This window comes from Meriones unguiculatus, chromosome 3 (genome assembly GCF_030254825.1).
Source record: "Meriones unguiculatus strain TT.TT164.6M chromosome 3, Bangor_MerUng_6.1, whole genome shotgun sequence".
NCBI lineage: Eukaryota > Metazoa > Chordata > Mammalia > Rodentia > Muridae > Meriones > Meriones unguiculatus.
Genome location: NC_083351.1, coordinates 65,709,001 through 65,729,732, shown reverse-complemented (window position 1 = coordinate 65,729,732; position 20,732 = coordinate 65,709,001). Strand labels below are relative to the sequence as shown.

Below are 20,732 nucleotides of genomic sequence, written 5' to 3'. Positions count from 1 at the left end.
TTCAAGCTCAAACTCAGTATATGTTGGACCATATTGGCCCAGGGTTATGGTGGAAGAAATGTCAAAGGAACTTCAAACTGTAGATACCTCAAACACGAGGACAGGAGGAACTAGCTAGCCCCTACCTCCCAACCTGGCTCTATATAGCCAGCTTCCCAACCTTCAACTCTAGTTAAAAATTTATTGCCCTGACAGTGATTAGGCTTCCCTCTGTGTTTGACCTTATAAGGTGTGTTCCACAGCCCCCACCAGCTCCTAAGTATGCAAATGAAGCATCTTATAACACCCTACCCTGGCCAATAGCCACACAACCTTGCCCTAGAGATCCTGGCCACCTCCCCAGGGACACAAATGCCCCTTTTGCCCCAAATAAGGTAAACCAGTTCTCCAAAACTGTTCCTGGGTGTGTTCTTTGTCTGAGCCCTCACCACCAACCAAGATACTGTGCTGCACTTACCATGCAGGGCTAAGCTTCCCTGCCCCCAGTTAAGCTCAGTGTCCAGGGGCCTGGCTATCCCCAGGGGGAAGTGGGCATGAGGCGGCAAGTAGATACTTTAATGCTAATTTCTATGTTCCCTATTCTTTTCTGAAACCCCTGATGGAAAAAAATAAGTTTAATATTAAAATAACTTTGTAACTAATCACTACTTAATGTCATTACATTCTTCAATCCAACCTGAAAACTACTTTAATTTTTTTTAATTATCTTGTGATGTTCTTTAGTGTCATATCATTATCCGGAGGTGCAAATTCTTTACCTAGAGACTACGAATTCTCAATAAGCAGACCTAACAAGTTGGTTCTGATGACTGCTGTGACCTTTCCCTTTCCTGGAACTTTGCACATACTATGTAGAAACAGATGAGTCTCCCTTCTTGCCTCAACCCTTCCCACTGTAGAGAGACTGATAGTCTTTACTCGTGCTCATGCTGCTTTCCAACACACATGCAGCGCTTACTTAGCTTTAGACAGGGTGTAGCCTACTGGCTAAGTTTACTTCCATAGTCCTCACGTGCATTTTAAAATTCACCCTGGAAAGGTTCCAAATCTTATAGTCAAACATGCCCAAGTCAGTAATAGTAATGGCGCTGTTTTTCCCCAGGAAGGGCCCTTGCACGCTCATATTTCCTTGATTGACTAGACCATAGTTTCTCACGCAATAGGAAGGAGGTATCTACAGATTCAATAGTGTCACCAGTATAAACAAACCAAATATGGTATCTCCAAGGGTGTAGAAATGCATTATTTTGCCTTCTTAATGTAAATATCCTAATGGACTCCAGGAGCAAACTTGCATGGATTTACATTTTCGCTATCTGGAAGTGAGTGTAAAGGAGAGCTAAAAAGAATAAAACAACCTCTCTTGAGTCTTTAAAAAAAATTTTAACATACTTTTATTCAACTTAAATCTGCTGAAAAATAAAAGTTTTGAGGAGAAAAGTCAGTAATATATATGTATGTGAATAAAATTACACAAAACAAGAGTGTGTATGAATAAACAGCATGAACATTATGAAGCCTATTAGAGATAATTATAGTGTCCAAACCTCCCACGTTAGGATAGGAAAATATTCTAGGAAAAAAGAATTCCACAATATTCTCATGAATTACACACCTTGGAGAAGTGAGATCTCATTCTCACTTCTCAATCTCATTCGTGGTATGCAATGTTTACATCGTAGCACTCTTCCCATGGTAGTTATTCAGATGAAATTGAAAACACATAACTTATGAGACACATTCCTACATTTTCAGTGACTGGAAGTAGAGTTAGAAAGGTTATTACAATTGATGTTATATAGATGTTGCCCATTGAGGCTAAATTACTGACTGGTAGACAAATAAAACACTGAAAAGTTTGTTTTTGAAATCTTACTGAAAAATACTGAGAATTGTTCACAATGGCTAAAGATTCTCTAACATGCGTGCTGCTCTACTCAAAATGAATATCTGAAAGGATTCTCAACTTGTACAGTCTCTTTCCCATTCCGTGGAAACTAGGATGCAGGTCCAGAAAATAAAACCTACGACGCTGTATTTCTTCATTCTCAGAGCTGTGCAGATAAAGAAAAGGCAGATAGTTTTCCAAACCATCTTGGAAGTGCACTGATTCTGGCCCCAAAGATTTGTCTTTCTGCATGTGAGGTTCTTTGTAATAGCAAATGTGAACACCTTGCATCATGATCATTCATCCTCACCCCACGGTATTTCTTGCTTTGCCTCAGCCATGAAATAATTAGTTATGTATCCCTATCTAACATGATGCCTCAAATGCCTGATTTTTCACTTCTGGATAAGTAAAAATTGGCTATTTGCAGTGTTTTTCATGCATTATTTCCTCAATGCTTACTCTTTCCTTTTTTTCCTCAATGCTCTTTACTTTTTAAAGTGTAGTTTTATAAGGGGTAGCTTTCAGACTGGCTGTAGCATAATCATTTGTTACTGCAAGATGGTGGAATATAAATAGCTTATGTTAATTAATCTCTTTCTACCACTAAGAATAGAATGTTTTGTTAGCAAACTTACAGTTGGTATTAGTACTTTGATTTCTAGATATGAGTTGGACCATTTTATAATGTCAAATGAACATGGTATCTGTACTGCAGTGATGCGAATTACTTAAGGCTTACTTCTTGTGATGCACGGAGTTTGCATTCATATTAATCCATATGAATAAAACATTTATCATGTCATCATGCTTAGGTTTAAATGGAAGATATTCACAGTGCTACTTGCCATTTTGCTAAATATTTTGTATATGAGCACCATGGAAAATTTATAACCTGAGCTAAAAAAAATTTTTTTTCTACTGAAGTATTTCATAATACTTCAGATCAATTGTATAGGCATCTGAAAGAGATCAAAAGCTAACCAGTGTAATCTGACGTCAGATAGTACTGTTTCCTAATGTGTCGCAGAGTATCTTGAAGTAGCAGCTTACATTAGGAAAGATGTACATTCACATGTGTTTAGAAGGAAAGGTACTCAGGATAGAAGCAGGTGTGCTCTTATTTCTATTCCACACATGTAGACTTGAGCATGACACTTGCTGTTACGGAGCAGTGCACTGATCAGGAATGCTTTGTAGAACTTAGGAATCAACAGCACCAGGGATGCCTGAAAGCATTTTCTACTCCTTCCATCTCCAGAGCTAAGGGTGGAAACTGAGCACACAGGGAACTTTCCGCGACACTGACGCTCATCAGATAACACAAAGAGAATATACAGAGGGAAAGACATATACATATACATCTCCTGATCACCACTGAGGATACACTGATCTGTATATGCACTTCTGTGACACACAATAACCTCATTTCAGGATTTTCAATCCTGACTTAATAACCATATGAAAAATCACTTTTAAAAAACATACAACACTGTCATTGTGGGTGATCTTAGTTATCAGTCTAGGTGCTACTGCATTTAACATCTTCCCAAAAGAAACAAAAGCAACAGAAGAGGGAGTAGGGTTTCTATCTACTAAGCAACACCTAGTGTACTCCACTGTAGGAGCACTCGTCTGTGGAAGGCCTCAAGACACAGCCTCTTTTCCCAGCTCTCGTTTCTGAAAGTTCACAATGCTATAAAACTCTCTTTTTCATAGAAAGCCCCATGTCTTCGGCAGAGGGTCGTCACAACCACCAAAGATGTCACTTTATACATTAATAGGAAATTCCATCTGGCAAGTGAGTCATCAAACTGAGATTCCTAGTAATCAGATAAAGATAACCTTTGTCCTGGGGCCTATAAACACACACTGCTCTTCTTCCATGAATGAATTAGACTGCCACAGCCTCCAAGGTAGGGCACTTTTTATATCCTTAGCAGCATTTCCCAAACCACTTCAAAGCACTGAGTTTATCTATTTTCTCTTGCTTCACAGTACTATAAAACAGATTTCTGTTCTCTGTGAAGAAGAAACAGATCTGAGCTCCTATTGGAAAGCCTCAGGAAAATGATGTAGGAAACAATCGGCTAGTTCCTGATGGCCAAAACCTCTTTCTCCTTGCATCCTTGTATGTCACTCACTGACCCTGTACATCATTTGTCCCCCTTATTGTGACACTTGACAAAGAAAACCATGCTGTTCTGTACTAAAGGGTAAGGACTTAAATACATATGAAGGTGAAGGTGCTGCTGATAATGTTTGGATGTAGTATATATTTCATATTCCTTTCTAGAAATTCATAAAAGACATATATTTGGGCTCATAACATCACTTTGAGGTATACAGGCTCACAACTGCTGCCCCCATCTCCTCCCCCTCCAAAAAAAAAAAAAAGAAGAGAAATGAAAAAATGGTGAAGCTTGTCCCCTATGTCTTAAAAACACTGGCTTAGTTACAGAGTTGGTGTTGGAAGTACAGGGAATTCTATCACTTCTTCAAGACATATTTATTATAAGTAAGTTCATAATGGCAATGTCTTACGAAACAATCAGTATATTTTTGTTTCCTCTTGACATGTGCAAGTAACTTAAAACACAAAGAAGAGACAGGAGTTCCAGAAGTAACAACTTATGCATTACAGAACAAAATTAATGTAAGAACTTAATATTTTAAATTACATACAACACGTATTCATACAACAACATAAATCATATAAGATATAACAACCATTTTGTTATATCATATATATATATCCATACAGAACCATATATAATATCTCAGCATATAATAATAAAATAATGGACTAGCATAATAGTGGATGGACTCACGCCTATCCCTGTGTATTTCTAAAACAGAAGCATTTTCAGTTGTAATGGGAAAGGATCTGTGGCAACAGAATGGGCTTTTAAAATTAAATCTGGCAATAATGTTTAATAACATTTGATAACAAGGCTTACTACATAGGATTTCTCCAAGTTTGAACAAGTTAATTTATTTCATAAATATTTATGGAGCTCCTACATGTTCTAGTATAGTTTGGGTGGAGTGGACAGAAAGGAACTGGCATGAACTGGCATGCACGAGTACCTCTTCATGTTAAGTTTGCACTCTACCATTTAAGGATAGAAAAGAAACAAATGCCCCAGAGTGAAGTATGCCAGATGCTGTTGTGCTAGGGAGGTAACAGCACAAGGAAGAGTATAAAGACAACCGAGTCAATAGACTGGAAAGGAGGGGTGAGGAGTTCTGTTTAAATAGAGAGGCCAAGGAAGGCCTTATCACTGTGAGCTACAGTCTCATTTCAAAGAATATCTGTCATTCCATTTTTTCCTCAAATGACAAGGGAACAGATGAAACAGACACAGGTTATACACAAACAACAAGAGAAACCTATCAAGCATCAAATTTGGTTCTACCTGAAGGTGGTGTGCAGCATCCACTATAAATCTGAGTTGCTCCATGGCTACCTGTCTGTCTGCTGTATTAAACTGGAGACTGTATAGTTGTATTCTATATTAGAGGTCACACGATACCATGACTCTGTTATAAGGTAAATTAATTCTCATACTCTACGAGGGTAAACCAAAACTAATGAAATAACCCAGCTAATGTAGCAACAATAACACTGCAAAGAAAACGCTGCATGCAAGAGGGGTAAACCCTTGGAATTCTAAGTGTGTGATGAACTATTGTATAGTACCTAAAGTATCTTTAAGATATTTATAGGTAGATGAATGGCAGGGGCATTGGGTGAGATAAAGAAAATGAGATAACATGAGCAAGATGATGAATTTTGTTTGACAATGAAGATCCTGTGTCCTACTAAAAGAAATTAGATAATAGAAATACGGCTTCCTGTTTTTTGGATTAGAGCTATAGATTAGGGTGTTAATGGTAGAGAAGTGATAAAGAAGCCCAGGGACACAGGAGAAGGGGCAGGAAGCACAGAGAGACCTGGGTAAAGGAGGAATGATGAAGAGTAGTGAAAGTTACCAGGTTACATAAAGAATGCAGAAATTAAATAGTGAGTTTCTCTTTTTTTAATTATTTTTTATATTAATTACCATTTACTCACTTTGTATCCCAGCCGTAGTACCCACCCTCCTCCCCTTCCAGTCCCAACCTCCCTCTGTCATCTCCTCCCAGGCCCCTCTCCAAGTCCACAGATAGGTGAGGTCCTCCTCCCCTTCCATCTGACCCTAACTTATCAGGTCTCATCAAAACAGGCTGCATTGTCCTCCTCTGTGGCCTGGCAAGGCTGCTATCCCCTCAGAGGGTGGGTGGTCAAAGAGCCAGCCACTGAGTTCATGTCAAACACAGTCCCTGTTCCCCTTACTAAGGAACCCACTTGTATACTGAGCTGCCATGGTCTACATGTAAGCAGGGGTTCTAGGTAATCTCCATGAATGGTCCTTGGCTGGTGTATCAGTCTCAGAAAAGACCCCAGTTTTTCAAGTCCATCTGGTTATACCTCAAAGGGCCATTCCAGAAGTGAATTATGAAATATATCTATTGTATTATGAAATATATCCATTGTATTATGAAATATATCCATTGTATTATGAAATATATCCTTTGGAGACATGGAAAGATAGCAAAGTCCTTTGTAACTCCTTCAGTTTAAGTGTCTCTGGGTGTCATACTAAGATTCCTTAGCAGAGTTTTCATCTACAATAGTCATCCAAACATGAAGCAGAGAATGAAAATGAGAAATGTTTTAAGGGCATCCTGTAAGGTGAGTGAATTTACTCACTGCTGATTTGCCTACGTCTAAGAAGCACCCATTTTCTCCATCACTGGGAATCATGACACCAAATCCATGCTCTAGTTCTCTGGAAATAACAAATTTAAAACAGGATATAGTTCTAGCAAACTGTTATTCTGAACCAATTTCAGGTTTTCTAAACAGTTAAAAAGGTAATACAGACATGTACTTTACCCAGTAACTCTGCGTTACCATCAGATAATCATGGATCACAGTAGTTACAACTAATGTTGACACTGTTCAGTACTGTTTGTCCACATTCCACCATCTGCCTATCAATGCCATTATTTCATTTGAGGCTACACACCAGGACACTACATTCTTTGTCCTATATCCTTAGTTGTTTCTGATTTGTGGTAGTTTCTCATAGACAGACAGACAGACATACTAACAGCTAATATTACATTTTGTTTCAGATCTGGCCAAAGATATTGGTTCATTAGAAAAAGCCTCATGGAAACCTCTAGATAACTATGAAGCTCTCAGGGATCCACAGGTCCTCTGACATCCCAATGAATAAGTATATTTTTAATTTTATTTTTTACAATTTATTCACTTTATATCCTGTTTGTAGCCCCTTCCCTAATCTCCTCCTGGTCCTACCCTCCCTCCCTCTTCAGCTCCATTCCTCTCCCCTAGTATACTGAAAGGGGGAGTTCCCCCACCACCACCATCTGACCCTAGTTTATCAAGTCTCACCAGGACTGCCCGGATCCTCTTCCTTTGTGGCCTAGCAAGGTAGCCCCACCAGGGAGAAGTGATCAAAGAGCAGGCAACTGAGTTCATGTTGGACACAGTCCCTGCTCCCCTTACTAGGGAATCTCCATGGAGACTGAGCTGCCTATGGGCTACATCTGAGCAGAGGGTCTGGGTCTTCTCTATGCATGGTTGGTGGCATCAGTCTCTGCAGGTCTCCCTGGGCTGAGATTTTTTGGCTTTGTTGGTCTCCTTGTGGAACTCCTGTCCACTCCAGATCCTTTTATTTGCTCCCACCCCCTTCCACAAGATTCTCTGCGTTTTGTCCAAAATTTGGCTGTGAGTCTCAGCATCTACTCCAATCTCCGGTTTGGTGGAGTCTTTCAGAGGCTCTCAATAATAGGCTCTCCTCCAATGAATAAATCTTAAATTTCATTTTCAAATGCGGTACTTTTTCAAATAAGATATTTACAATATATGATTACAATATACAAAACAAAACTATCATAAAAAATAGTGTATACCTAAATCCAATATGGATAATAAATAGCTATAACTAGTCAAAAACACCCAGCACTGGCTGAGGTGTTAATGGTAGTGTTAATGGTAGAGTTGGAAGAAAGGACTTATCATAATATAGTCCTCACAGAAAGAAGAATTCCAATTCAGAAATGAATAAATAACATAAAACTATCCTGAGATACATACACACACACACACACTCACTCAGCATTTACTCAGGTTACTGAAAGAGTGTTAATAACATATAAGCATACATTTTTATATAATATTTATTTGTAGTTATTAATATTTTACATATGATTGGACAGAACACAAAAATTCTCAATACTTGTTTAGTATCCTTCATTATTTTATTAAAAATGATAGAGTAATGTGTAAAAGACAGCATAATGTGTTCTCATTTAGTTTTCTTATTATTAACACAAAGTGTATAGTTAAAATATCAGCAATTGTTTTTTGGTCAACTTGGGCTACAGAGTGACAGCCTGTCTCAAAAAACAAAAAGGAAGAGAAGGAGGATGGAGGAGAGAAGAGAAGGAAGAGAAAAGAAGAGGAAGAAGGAGAAAGGAGGGAGAAGGAGAAGAAAGAGAAGGAAGATAAATGGGGGAAAAGGAAATGTTAGCAGAAAGGTTCACACATATAAGTTCAATAGTCACAGGCTAAGGTAAGAGGATTGCCTGTAATACTCAGTGAGTTACAGGTCAGCCAGAACGACAGAGTGATGGCCTAGCTCAGCAAAATGAATGAAACATATGTGTGTTTTGATATAAACAAATATCAGCAACTGAAGTAATCAAATCTACTGTCCTGCACTACCAGTATCTTAAGGAGACATACCCTGTCATTTTTAGGGTCTTACACTGTAGACTCATTTCTACTTCATTCTAAGAATGTGCACATTTTTTGGTACCTGTAGTCACAAGTTTTAATGTTTCCTACTAAATAGCACGGTTTAGATCTCAAGTGTTTAATCACTTGAGCACTACAAAGTAAGTGTTGTTTGAAAATCATTCTTATCAGATGTTATCCTGATTAAGGAATCAATCATTTACATTACAGATAAGAAGTACTGTACCAGGAGAGCAAAGCATTAGAGTCACAGGTATCAGAACCATTCTGTACAAGAATGGTACTTCAGGGCAGATAGGTTTGAAATAAAGATAATTTATGGGATTTTTTTCCTCAATTTAATATTCTAGATTGTAAAATCTTATAGGCTAAGAACAGAAATGAATTCAAATTCCGAAAAGTTCAATGGTACAGTCCTAAGTTCAAGTGTACTGGGCACCTCATTTAGCTACAGTATAATTAAAATTTTATTCTGCAGTCGATCTTGTATCTTTTGTTATAATTTGCTAACAAACTTATATTTATAAATTAATAAGAAGAAAATCAAATAGAAAAATGTGTTTTATTAGGACAAGAGAAGCATAAAGGATTATTTTTTATAGTTCATATATATATTAGGAAGAAATTTTTAAAAGTTTTCATGATCTCACATGGGAATAGAAGACTGGACAAGGGGAATATTGTATTATTTTCCTTTCTAATGTTTACCTCTTGCTATTTCATCAAATATAAAAAACGCTGTACTTCCATGTTTTAAAAAAATCCAATAGAAACTCATAGAAACTCTATTTCCTCAAATTTAATACATGGTAATATAATAGTAACCGACAATGAAATAGGACAACTACAGAAATATGCTGGAGGGAAGGTTATGTGAATGTGGTTTCTGCCTCAAAATACATTATTGCACAGAACCAATCCTTTTTCATCTTATGGCAATGTGGAATAATATGCCTATGTGAAGAGATGAAGAGAAATGAATGAATGACCGAGGCAAGGCATGTGATAACTGATAGGACCACTCAAACAGAACTGCGATCCTGTGTGCATAAATCTAATACAGAAAAATAAATGACTGAAGAGAAAGTAGCAAACACAACATACAAACCCTGGACAGAGGGATAATTTATAATCTCAAAGGAGAATGGAGAATATACTGTTTCATCCAGCTACCCACAAAGGTGCAAGATGTAAAAACCCATGAATTACTAATTTGTAGTTCTTACAGGCTTGGAGTATGCCAGAGGCCAAGGCCACTAGGGCAGGCACGACTGCATTTTCTTCCATACAAACACTCATGCATGCTACCCCCAAGCCACAACCCCTTCAGGACACAGAATAAGGAGTAAGGGCTCCTTCCTGAAAATCTCTGAGCCAAGGCCCCATTCCTCCTAGCAGCAGCACACTTAGAATCAACAGAACTGGAAAACAAGGTCATATTGCTTCTCCTCTAGCAGGTATCTCACTCAAAACTTCTCATTGATTGGACTTAGTAATAATATTTAATAATAATAACTTGAATTATTATTATCATTATTATCACTTTGTTTTTCAGATCATTTCCTTTACCCTAGTCTGAGAGTTTACTGTATGTGGCGATCTTGATGAGTTGAGGTATAATTGTTTCTTTTGAGACAAATGACTGTATTATAGACACTATCAATTATATAAAAAATGGGACTCACATAATTACATTCCTATTTTTTTAATAATTTTGGCAGAAATGCTTGAAAAATACAAACACAGTTGTAAAGATTTCCAATTTTTTTCTTAATAAACTCAAATTCAGCTATATGTGGCTAAAGTATTTAATTCTCAATTGGCTGTTTTCATTTTTCTACTAAACAAATATTAAATTATAGTAATTTACTAGTGAAAAAGCATGAAATATTTGGTATAGTTCAGCAAAGCCACAGCAGAGATGAGAAATGTTTACTGAATTATTTTAGTTGCATCTGTACATTGAACTACTTGCAAATTAAGAAATTTTTTTTTTTCAAAGAGATTAAAGGATTATTCCTTAACTTAAAGCATGTGCTGGAGTAAATCTCTGAGGACTCTCACTACTGGGGAACAAGTTCTTATTAGAGTTGCTCCTCCTAAAACCATGCCATCTGGACAGATAGACATTCATTGTGTGCTTTGAATAGATGACCCAGTGCATCAAGCCCACTACTCATTCATGAAAACATGCAAGGGGCTCTCATCCTCTTTTGCTACCCAGGAGTGTTGTGAGAGAGAGATTCTGGGAGTGAAGTCGGCTGATGGTGGAAAAGGATGAGACATCCTTCACCACTTAACCTCCCTTCTCTGCTGCAAAGAATAAAAGGAGCTGGTGGCAGCTGAGCCATCAAGGAAGCCCTCTGAGGACAGAGCCACGCAGCATGTGAATACAAATCAAGTAAATAGAGCAAGGACCTGCCTGGGGTGTGCTTGCAGGTTTCCCTACTGCACTAGACTAACGATGCCATATTGGCATGCATTTGCCAATGCTACCCAAAGCATCCTACTATGTAATGGTGTTTCCTTGGTGTAAAATTATACAATTTATAATGCATATTGGCTTAAGTTACTGTTCTTCCTAGAGCAAACAATAAAAATGTATCATTCAATGCTTCAGATATATTTCTAGATGTTCATTTAAAAAGAGACCTAAAACAAATTTCATACCATTTCAATGGGTTCTAAAAGTAAAAAGTACTACAGGCTGTGTAGTAACTAATTTAATTAAACATTTGGGTGATGGATAAAAATCATTAAAGAAGACTCAAATGCAAACAGTAGATGCCTTCTCTAGCTAAAAAATATTAAAAGCGACATTTTATTTCTTTACATATACTTTGTAATGATGGCTCATGAGCCAAATCAAGGCATTAACTGTTTTCTATAAACAACACAGAACAGTTAAACAGAAATAGTCCAAAAACATGTGTAGCTTTAACTGGCAATGGTGTATGAAAATGATGACTCATAGATCACTTTAGCCTGGGAAAAATTTTTGTTTGGATTACTTTACACATGGTTCAGTTCATTGGTTTATTACAGGACACTCTAAGTCATCAATATTTATGATCTTTTATCTATGCACCCTCAATAATGTCTTTGCAGTTCCATCAAGATTTATATGATAGGCAAAAATATCCCCATAAAATTAAAAAAATAACACAGCAATAAATAACTACATAGGATCTTTTCCATCTTGACTGCCAGACCTCCCCTTTTGGTAGGCACACATCTTACTTGCAGCTCTTTTTCTTCTATCTTCCTTTGGAGCACTTTAAGACACTTGGTAAAGTCTGTGTAGTCTTGGTCAGGAGTTGAAATAAGATCACAGCCCTATGTGTTGAAGACAGAAAGTTGAGAAAGTAAAAATTTGAGAAAGTAAAAATTTCATACTGTGATCAAAAGGACAAGCTCTAAAAGTAAAGACAACTTATAAATAGATAAATCCTAGGAGGCCAGTACTACCCCCTCATTGGAACTAGCATCATTGTCTTTGTATCTTCTTTCTTTCACATAGAGGGACACATCAGGGAAAAGGTTACAATTATGAGATGCTTATGTCAATCAGTTTCCCTAAGGAAAGTACACATTTTAACCTGTAATCCGTCCTTCAGGGATACTGATGTGATAACATTCAAGATTAACATAAGGATTTTATACTAGTATAAGAAATCATACCCACAGTGAAATTACCAGAGTTAAAATGAAAGTATTTCTTTAAAACTCTAATTTCTTTAAGCATCACTTCAGTTACATGAATGGGAAAACTAAAATTAATATTGAACTAGTGATTACATTTTATACTTTGGGTAAAATTTGGTTCACTGTTTTATAAGATTCCTTTATAGCCCTGCTTCTTCATGTGAGCAGCAGCAGAACAGGCTTCTCCTGTACACACATGTCCTGAATTATCTTTGAGATATAATGGATTGAAGTTATAAGTCCTTTGCTTTCTTTATAACATCTCACCATCTGCAAGACACTGAAGCCTATTCAAAAGGACAAAGCCAGGAGGCTGGAGTTTATCATCTTCTGTGAACTTAGATGGCTAAAGAATCCGTGTCTTTGAAAAGACATCTTCGTTCCAATGTCATACAGAGGCAAAGGTGTATAAAATCAGACCAGGATGGGACTCAATACTTCTTAATTCAGGAATGAAACAATTCTCGGACTCTGACAAGCAGCTGAGTAAGGACAAGTTAAACATAGTCTAGCATGTAGAGTTGCCATTCAAAGAGTTTTCAAGGATACAAAACACCCATACGGACTCCTAAATTATTCTAAGAACCATCCTCAGTAGATTTAAGGCTTCTTCTTTCACTTCAAGGTCTCTTTCAATGTGTCAGTCTCAACCTGTGCTTCATTCATTTATGACTTCCTCACAATGAAGTGACCAGTGAAAAAATTAACTTCTCACCATTCAGAAATATATGATGCTCTAAAAGATATATATGTCATCTTTACAAGATCAAAGACATAATTTCCTGACCCTAAAAGAACATTGAAATTTGGTATAATTACCTGGCAAGGGCATGAAGAAGTGACTGATCTAAAGCTAACAGTCTTAAAAAGAAAGACATATGCAAGTCACTTAAGGATACTAATGAAGTGACGGATAAGCCTGTCACCAATTACCACTATGTGTGTTTCATTCTGTACCGTTTCCCATTGTGGTAGCCACAAAGTAAATGTTGAGTAAATATTTCCATGATGTTTTTGCAGCCTAGAAATATATTATATACTAAATATGTTAAATGTACACTAATTTATACCTTTTTATAGAGCTGTGGATTGGCAATACACTTGGGCCATGCCTACTTGCTAAATACACTATATTTGACAACTAAGATTTGTCCTTCTTTTTAAACTTTTGGCAACAGAACAACTACACAAAAGGATAAACCTGACATGATGATTCAGAGGTGAGTCTACGTTCCACTTGGCTTCACACACTCATCAGACATCCACAGAGAAAGTTTCAGCTGAGCAGAACAGAATCTAGAACCACTGCAACATTTTACACATTAAAACAGGCCATAATTAATTGACTCTTTATCCTCTGCATAGTGATATTCAGCAAGACCCACAGAGAGAGACGAGCTTTTAACTATCTGGAAGCAAAATGTCTTATATCTCTTGAATCAGCTCAATGAGAATGATATGTAAATAAAAAAAAGCCATCTTTGCAAGTCAGATGCATAGTAATTACTCAGGGCTACTGAAGTCATGCATCTTGTGGATAAATCACTTGAGTAAGCCAGCATAATTACTACCTACATTCTAAATATTTATCCTTGTACAGATGTGTTGTTCCCACCTCTCATCAAAGAAATTTCTCTTCGTAACAGATGGACACCATTAAAGAAACCAAAACTGATCAAAATGCAGAGAATCAGGGAAAGCATGGTACCTAGTACCAACTGATACATACACAACACAACTCCTGTGCAGCTTCTGCTCAGGAATCAGTGTACAAGAGAGGAGAAAATATTTTAAGAGGGAACAGGAAGTGTGCTGGGACATGTGTCTCTTGCCTCCTAGAAATGTCAGCAAAGCTACACCCATCAAATCTCATTAACACGTCTGCCTTATCAAGGCCCAAACAATGGCACCAACTAACATGTTAACGTGGAGGAGGGAAAGCTCAAAGGCCCTCAACCTTAGACAAAAACTACAGGAAATACTGAGAGCAGGAAGAATCCCCTTCCAAGGAAGACTCTTTCCCCCAGTTATCCAACACCAGGTGGTCAGCTCTGAAATCATATATATACAAGCAACAATATATGGACCAAACAGGTTATAGTTTGGATACTTAGGAATATATATATTACACGTGTGTATGTACACACATTATATATAAATGTGAGAACAATTCTTTAAAGAAACATAAAGTGGAGAAAGACTAAGGCATATGTGTGCATGGGAAGGAAGGGGAAATGATATAATTCTTTTATAATTTAAGAATATTTTTAAAAACTACCAGACCAAATAAAAAAAGCTACCAGACTCTAACTCATCACTTGAAGTAGAACCACAAAAAAATTCCAGGTCAAGATGCCTAGGAGAGAGACTACCAACACTGAAAAGTCAGAAGATAATGAAACCAAGAATTTCTAGAAATCCTGCCTTCACACCTTGGAAATTTCATGAGCATGAAAGACTAACAATGAAGTCACTGGAACTTGAAACAACTCTACCATCCCTGCAAGGCAGCTTTCACCTCAGAGGGAGACCTGCAAAATGAAATGCAGCTCAAGTGCAGTAACAGCTAAAGATGACTTCATTGTAATTTAACAACTTAGGACACAAGACTTGGATGATTTGAGCTGTACCTAACCTGAAAGCCTCCTTCCTGCAGTCTAGCTTCTATGGTATCAGAAAGTCTGCTGCAAGCTGCAAAGTAAAGGAAACAATAGATATCCAGCTGTGATGAGTATGAACCACACCACTAACCAACATGGTAAATATGCATAAAGGTGCAATAGTGGCATTCATATTTTGCTTAGTAACCAACAGCTTTCTAGTTGTACTTTAGGCCCTTCTCAACATTAGAGAAATCGTTTCTGATCCTAGCCAACCACCTGGGGGTAGTGAAGTCATGGATATTCTAAGAGAATATACTATCTCCAGTTTAAGAGACCAACATAATTTTTAACTGTATTCTGAACTTTATCTTTATACCCACAGATAACTGTAGGTCTTATCCCTCATCCATTACAGAAAAGCACCACTGGACATAATTCAGAGACCAACAGATCATGGGGATTCCAGCCCCAGTGTATGTATCTACAACATACTAACTGGAACTAAAGTAGACTCAGGGAACATCATGGAAAAGGGAATAAAAAGATGGTAAGAGCCACAGGATCAGAAAGTCTGCTATGAGAATGTGCCTCCTAGAAATGTCTAATCTATAAACAAAGAGCATCAGACAACTAATGACTACTGAGAGGGATAAATACCTTCTCCCAGGATTGAGATCCCTCATTAGTTATCCAATACAAAATGGTCAGTCCTGAAATCATATACATACTAACAACTACAAAAAAAAATTGGACTCAGCAGATTGCCTTTATATATTTGCATGAGTGTCACATACACACATAAGAATAATAATCTAAGAAAAAGAGGTTGTCAATTTGAGCATGGGAAGGGTACATGGAAGGGACTGGAGGGAGAAAAAAGAAGGGAAGAAGTGATGTAATTATATTTTAATAAAGCACTGCCTATTCTTCCTAAGGTCCTGAGTTCAATTCCCAACAACCACATGGTCGTTCATAATCATCTCTAATGAGATCTGGTGCCCTCTTCTGTCTTGCGGGCACACATACAGGCAGAATACTGTGTAAATAATAAATAAATAAATCTTTAAAAAATGTTTAAAAACTAAAAAATAGAAAATAAAAAAGGATACAAAATTGGGAGGGGGATATGTAGGGAGATACAGAAGGATTCTGAAGTAGATACTGGGAGATGAATGTTATCAGACTACACTGTATACTGGTATGAACTTTTCAAAGAATACATAAAAATAAACATATATTTATATATAAAATTATACATAAATAAATATATAAACTATATATATATATATGTATGTATGTATGTTGACTACATTGTTTTTCAGGTCCTCTAGAAACAGAGTTATTCTAATGGAGGAGAAGTAGGAGGCAGCAAAGAATAAGTTGGTACTTGTGTCAGCTACCCACCAATGCATACATGTCTACATTAGACAGGGAGATACCACGCTACACAAAAACTAACTTGACAGAGTCAGAAGCCCTAGAACACTGAATATTTTTCATTGATTTTATTTTATTTTTTATTAAAAAGTTAAAGCCCTCAGAGCACTCAATATCCCCAAGCTTAGAAGACAAGGCCGGGAAGCATTAGAAGGACTTGAATTTCTAATTGGTGATCTGCAGAATTACTTTTCTGATAGTCATGCATACATTTTAACCAGAAACACACTGGAAAATCTACAAGGTTAAAACTATAATGACTTTAAATAGTCTTAAGGTGTTTCTACTTGATGAAAACTCCATTATCATGGATCTTTCTTAGTTTCAGAAAATGCAGGATATCTTAAACCTAGAAAGTATTACTATTTTATAAATCAGCAGATGGCTTCAATTTCATACTACATATACTTCCATTTAATTTTTTGTCATTTAACAAGGAGATGGTTACATGACTTCATTCTCTCTATGAATATGCTACATTCTCAAGCTGAATTGAGATTTTTAATATTATGTTTCATGAATTTTAATTGTTGTTCACAGTGACTAAAAACCAAAACTATCTCGACTGATGCGAAAAAGTTCAGTATATGTTGATGTCAAAGTTTATGTTCTAACCTAAAAATAACCGTTTGATGACGTGGAAACATAGTACCCACCAGAAGTGCAAAAGCATTAGAGGAATGCAAGAACCAAGGAAATTAGAGCAACCATGTTAAAAATTCTGTTCTATACTCAGGAAGGCAGAGTCAGATGGATTTCTGAGTTTGAGGCTGCCCTGGTCTACAGAATGAATTCCAGGACAGCCAAGGCTCTGCAGAGAAATCCTGTCTCAAAAAAAAAGAAAAAAAGGAAAACAAAAAGAAAGAGGAGAGGAGGGGAGGGGAGGGGAGGAGAGGAGGGGAGGGGAGGGGAGGAGAGGAGGGGAGGGGAGGGGAGGAGAGGAGAAGAGGAGGGGAGGAGAGGGGAAGAGAGGGGAAAAGAGGGGAGGAGAGGGGAGAAGGGAAAAGGGAGAGGAGAAAGGGGAAAGAGAGGGGAGAGAGGGGAGAGAGGAGGGAGAAAGGGGGGAGAGAGGGGAGGGGGGAAGGGGAGAGAGGAGAGAAAAGAAAAGAAGAAAAGGAAAGAAAAGGAAAAAAAGGAAAGAAGCAGCAGCAGCAGCAAGGAAGTTAGAGCAACCATGTTAAAGATTCTGTTTAACTTGAGCTGACAATAATCTCATTCATCAAACATCTTATAAATACAAACAAGAAAGGTTATATAAGCTTAATTATAAGTTATATAACTACTATTAAGGCCTTAAGGCCTGCAGCTCTGTTAAATAATGTTGTGTAGTACCTGGGATGGGAGTGGGAGTAATAGCTCACTTCTAGAAAAATAAACACTGAAAAATAAAACCTAAATTATTATTATCACCATATGAAGAAGAGGTCTACTAGATACTAAGAACACAGCCCAGCAGAAACAAAACATGAACACTACATTAGTAGCATATAAAATATATTATATTTGATTCCTCATGAGAAGGAAAAACAGGATAGTCAGGCTCCTTCTCTTTCCCTTGCCATTCAGGAAAAAGCCTAGAAATACTTGCTTATGTTTAATATATGCCTGAAAATTGCTTTCAGTTTATTCCTAAACTACATTGTCCTTTTGGCAGGCAGTGTACATCTGAAATAATATTCTGGCTTCTGTACTGAGCCACATTCTCTATAAATTCACTTTAACAGGACGCCCTGCACTTGGGAAATAAACATGGCTCCACTAATATCGAAAGAGCGCTTTCTGCAGGATCTGTCCTCAGTGATAGGCTTCAAAGCGGTATCACTGGATAGGTAACTTCAAAGCACTTGTATGAAGTATAAAATGTATAAAAATATAAAAATGATAAATATAATTACCACTCAAGTAGATTTGCTATGAGAATGTAGTTTTGAATTCAAGAAGCCAAGAAAATATTTTGAAAATTTTCTTCACAAAAGTACCTGACATTTCATAGTATATTACACATAAACAGATATTATAAAATATATCAATTTTATAATTCATAGTAATATATAACTGATACAAGCAAAAACTACCTTAAAGGCCTACATTAATTATAATCTTTGTTTTTTTTTTTCTCTGTCTCTCTCTCTGTATGTGTGTGCATGCCTTCAGGTATATAGAGACAGATAGAGATAAAGACATAGAAAGTGACACACAGAGAAACGAAGATCCTCAGACTTAGGAAAGTAACAAATGCTACCCATCCAGTCAATGATATTATACACAAAATTTGAAAATATTATCATAAAACTCACCCAAACCAATGAAGAACCAAGATAACCAAAAGGAATTTTTGAAGCAAGATGGCTGCACTTACCCTTCCCCAGATTAAATGTAATTAAAAACCAAAATATTGGCAAACTCAAACAAAGGAAGAAAAGCACACCAGGGCAAAGGAAGAATAGCCACCTGTATGGCACGCAGCTATCTTTTAGGAACCTGTGGCACTCCGGAACTAGCTCTCTGCTGGACGAACAACCTAGAAGAACTGGGTGGGGGAAGTCGATACAGACGTGCACATTTGGAAACTGAACCTCAGATAAGAATTAGAGTCAGAAAACATGATCAGACTTTGGGGTGGGTGATCTCTTAAATGAAATAGGAAATTAAAAATTCTACTAGAATTAATCACCAAGAAACAACCTAACATGAGAATGAAAACTTCTGAACACTAGGAGACACGCTCTGCTACAAAGAATTTACTATCCAGAAGAAAGAACTTCTAAGACCTGACAAAGAATACGTAATGACATGAAAAATGAAAAACTATTTCGGTGACCATGTTAGAGAACAGGAAATATGTCAAATAAGTCAACAGTATAAAAAGATACTGATTTTTATAAATAAAAAATGCAAGCAAAAATCACATTGAAACTCATCTCCCACATGTCACATAAACAAAAATAAAATAGTGGCACAATCAAACATAGCATCGTTTTGACAGTTAAAAAGAATGGACATGAAACACAGATGTAGCCTATGTCCTGAGACACAGGCCCACTAACGTGTAATTACATACAGTCCTACAGGACTGTTCTAGAACACTGGATACTGAGCCCCACAAACTTCATGTCTCACATACAGAAAGAAAGAGCATTAGAATACAGCCTATGCATAGACTCCCACAGACATGAAACCATATCTATTTCCCACAATATGTCACACAACTTAGATCTCACAAAAGCAACTGCTATGCAGAATATCTTAGTGCAAGGTAAGGTCAAATTCTATATGTGGTCTTTATGGATGGGATTTTTCTCTTCTGAACTAATTTCAGTTCTTGGTTGTTTGAACTCTGAATGCAGAACCCACTGATGGTTATGGCAACCAGTTATTTTAATTATTGTTATGTATAATTAACTTTTTTGTTAAAGTACAAAGAAATATAGGGCATTAAAAATTTTTATATTTAGCAGTGAAACAAAACTACCTTGAATTTTATAGGCAAATCTACTTGAGTGGTAATTATATTTATCATTTTTATATTTTTATACATTTTATACTTCATACAAGTGCTTTGAAGTTACCTATCATTTCTTAGTAAGTAAGGATAGAAGAGTTGCTCAACTTTTGTAGGGCTGGTAGCTAAAACGGTCAGTACTGATCAAACTCAGTCTTTTCCATCCTTCCTATTAAAAACAGTATAGTTTTTCCTATAGTGACAGAAAATGTATTATTAATCTCTTTTTTCTTATTTTAAAATTTGTTTATTCACTTTACATCCCCATCTTAATTTCTTCTAATTGAAAATAGATTCTTCTCTAACACAATATATCCTGCCCACTGTTTGTCCCTCCACTCCTCCCAGAGAGCCTCCAACTTCCCTCTCCCCCACATCAACTACCCATTTCCTCTTCAGAAAAGAGCAGGCCTCCAATAGAGGACAGTCAAACAGGAAAACACAATAACATACAACAAGACAAGGCAAAAGCCTTCATATCAAGGCTGGACAAGGCAACCCAACAGGCAGAAAAGTCTTGAGAGCACGCCAAAGAGTCAGAGATACACCTGCTCCCAACGTTAGGAGTCTCACAAAAACACCTACCTAACAGCCATAACGTATATGCAGAGGACTTGGTGCAGACCCATACAAGCCCCATGCTTGCCATTTTAGGTTCTGTGAGCCCATGTGATCCTGCTCCGTTGATTTGGTGTGCCATCTTCTCCTGGTATCCCCCATCCTTTCTGACTCCTCCAATCTTTCCTCCCCCTCTTCCACTGG

General features: G+C 37.1%; 1 protein-coding gene across 7 annotated transcripts in view; it reads right to left on the bottom strand.

Moving 5' to 3' along the window:
• Tpk1 (thiamin pyrophosphokinase 1) overlaps positions 1–20,732 on the bottom strand; it is a 378,233-nt gene that overhangs the window by 179,575 nt on the left and 177,926 nt on the right. For 6 of the 7 annotated variants that reach the window (XM_060380097.1, XM_060380102.1, XM_060380095.1 and 3 more), the window contains one exon: positions 11,964–12,059. The exons of the other annotated variant lie outside the window; for it this stretch is intronic. In XM_060380097.1, coding sequence (XP_060236080.1) covers positions 11,964–12,059 — 96 coding nt within the window. The remainder of the gene's footprint in view (positions 1–11,963; positions 12,060–20,732) is intronic. 7 annotated transcript variants of the gene reach the window in all.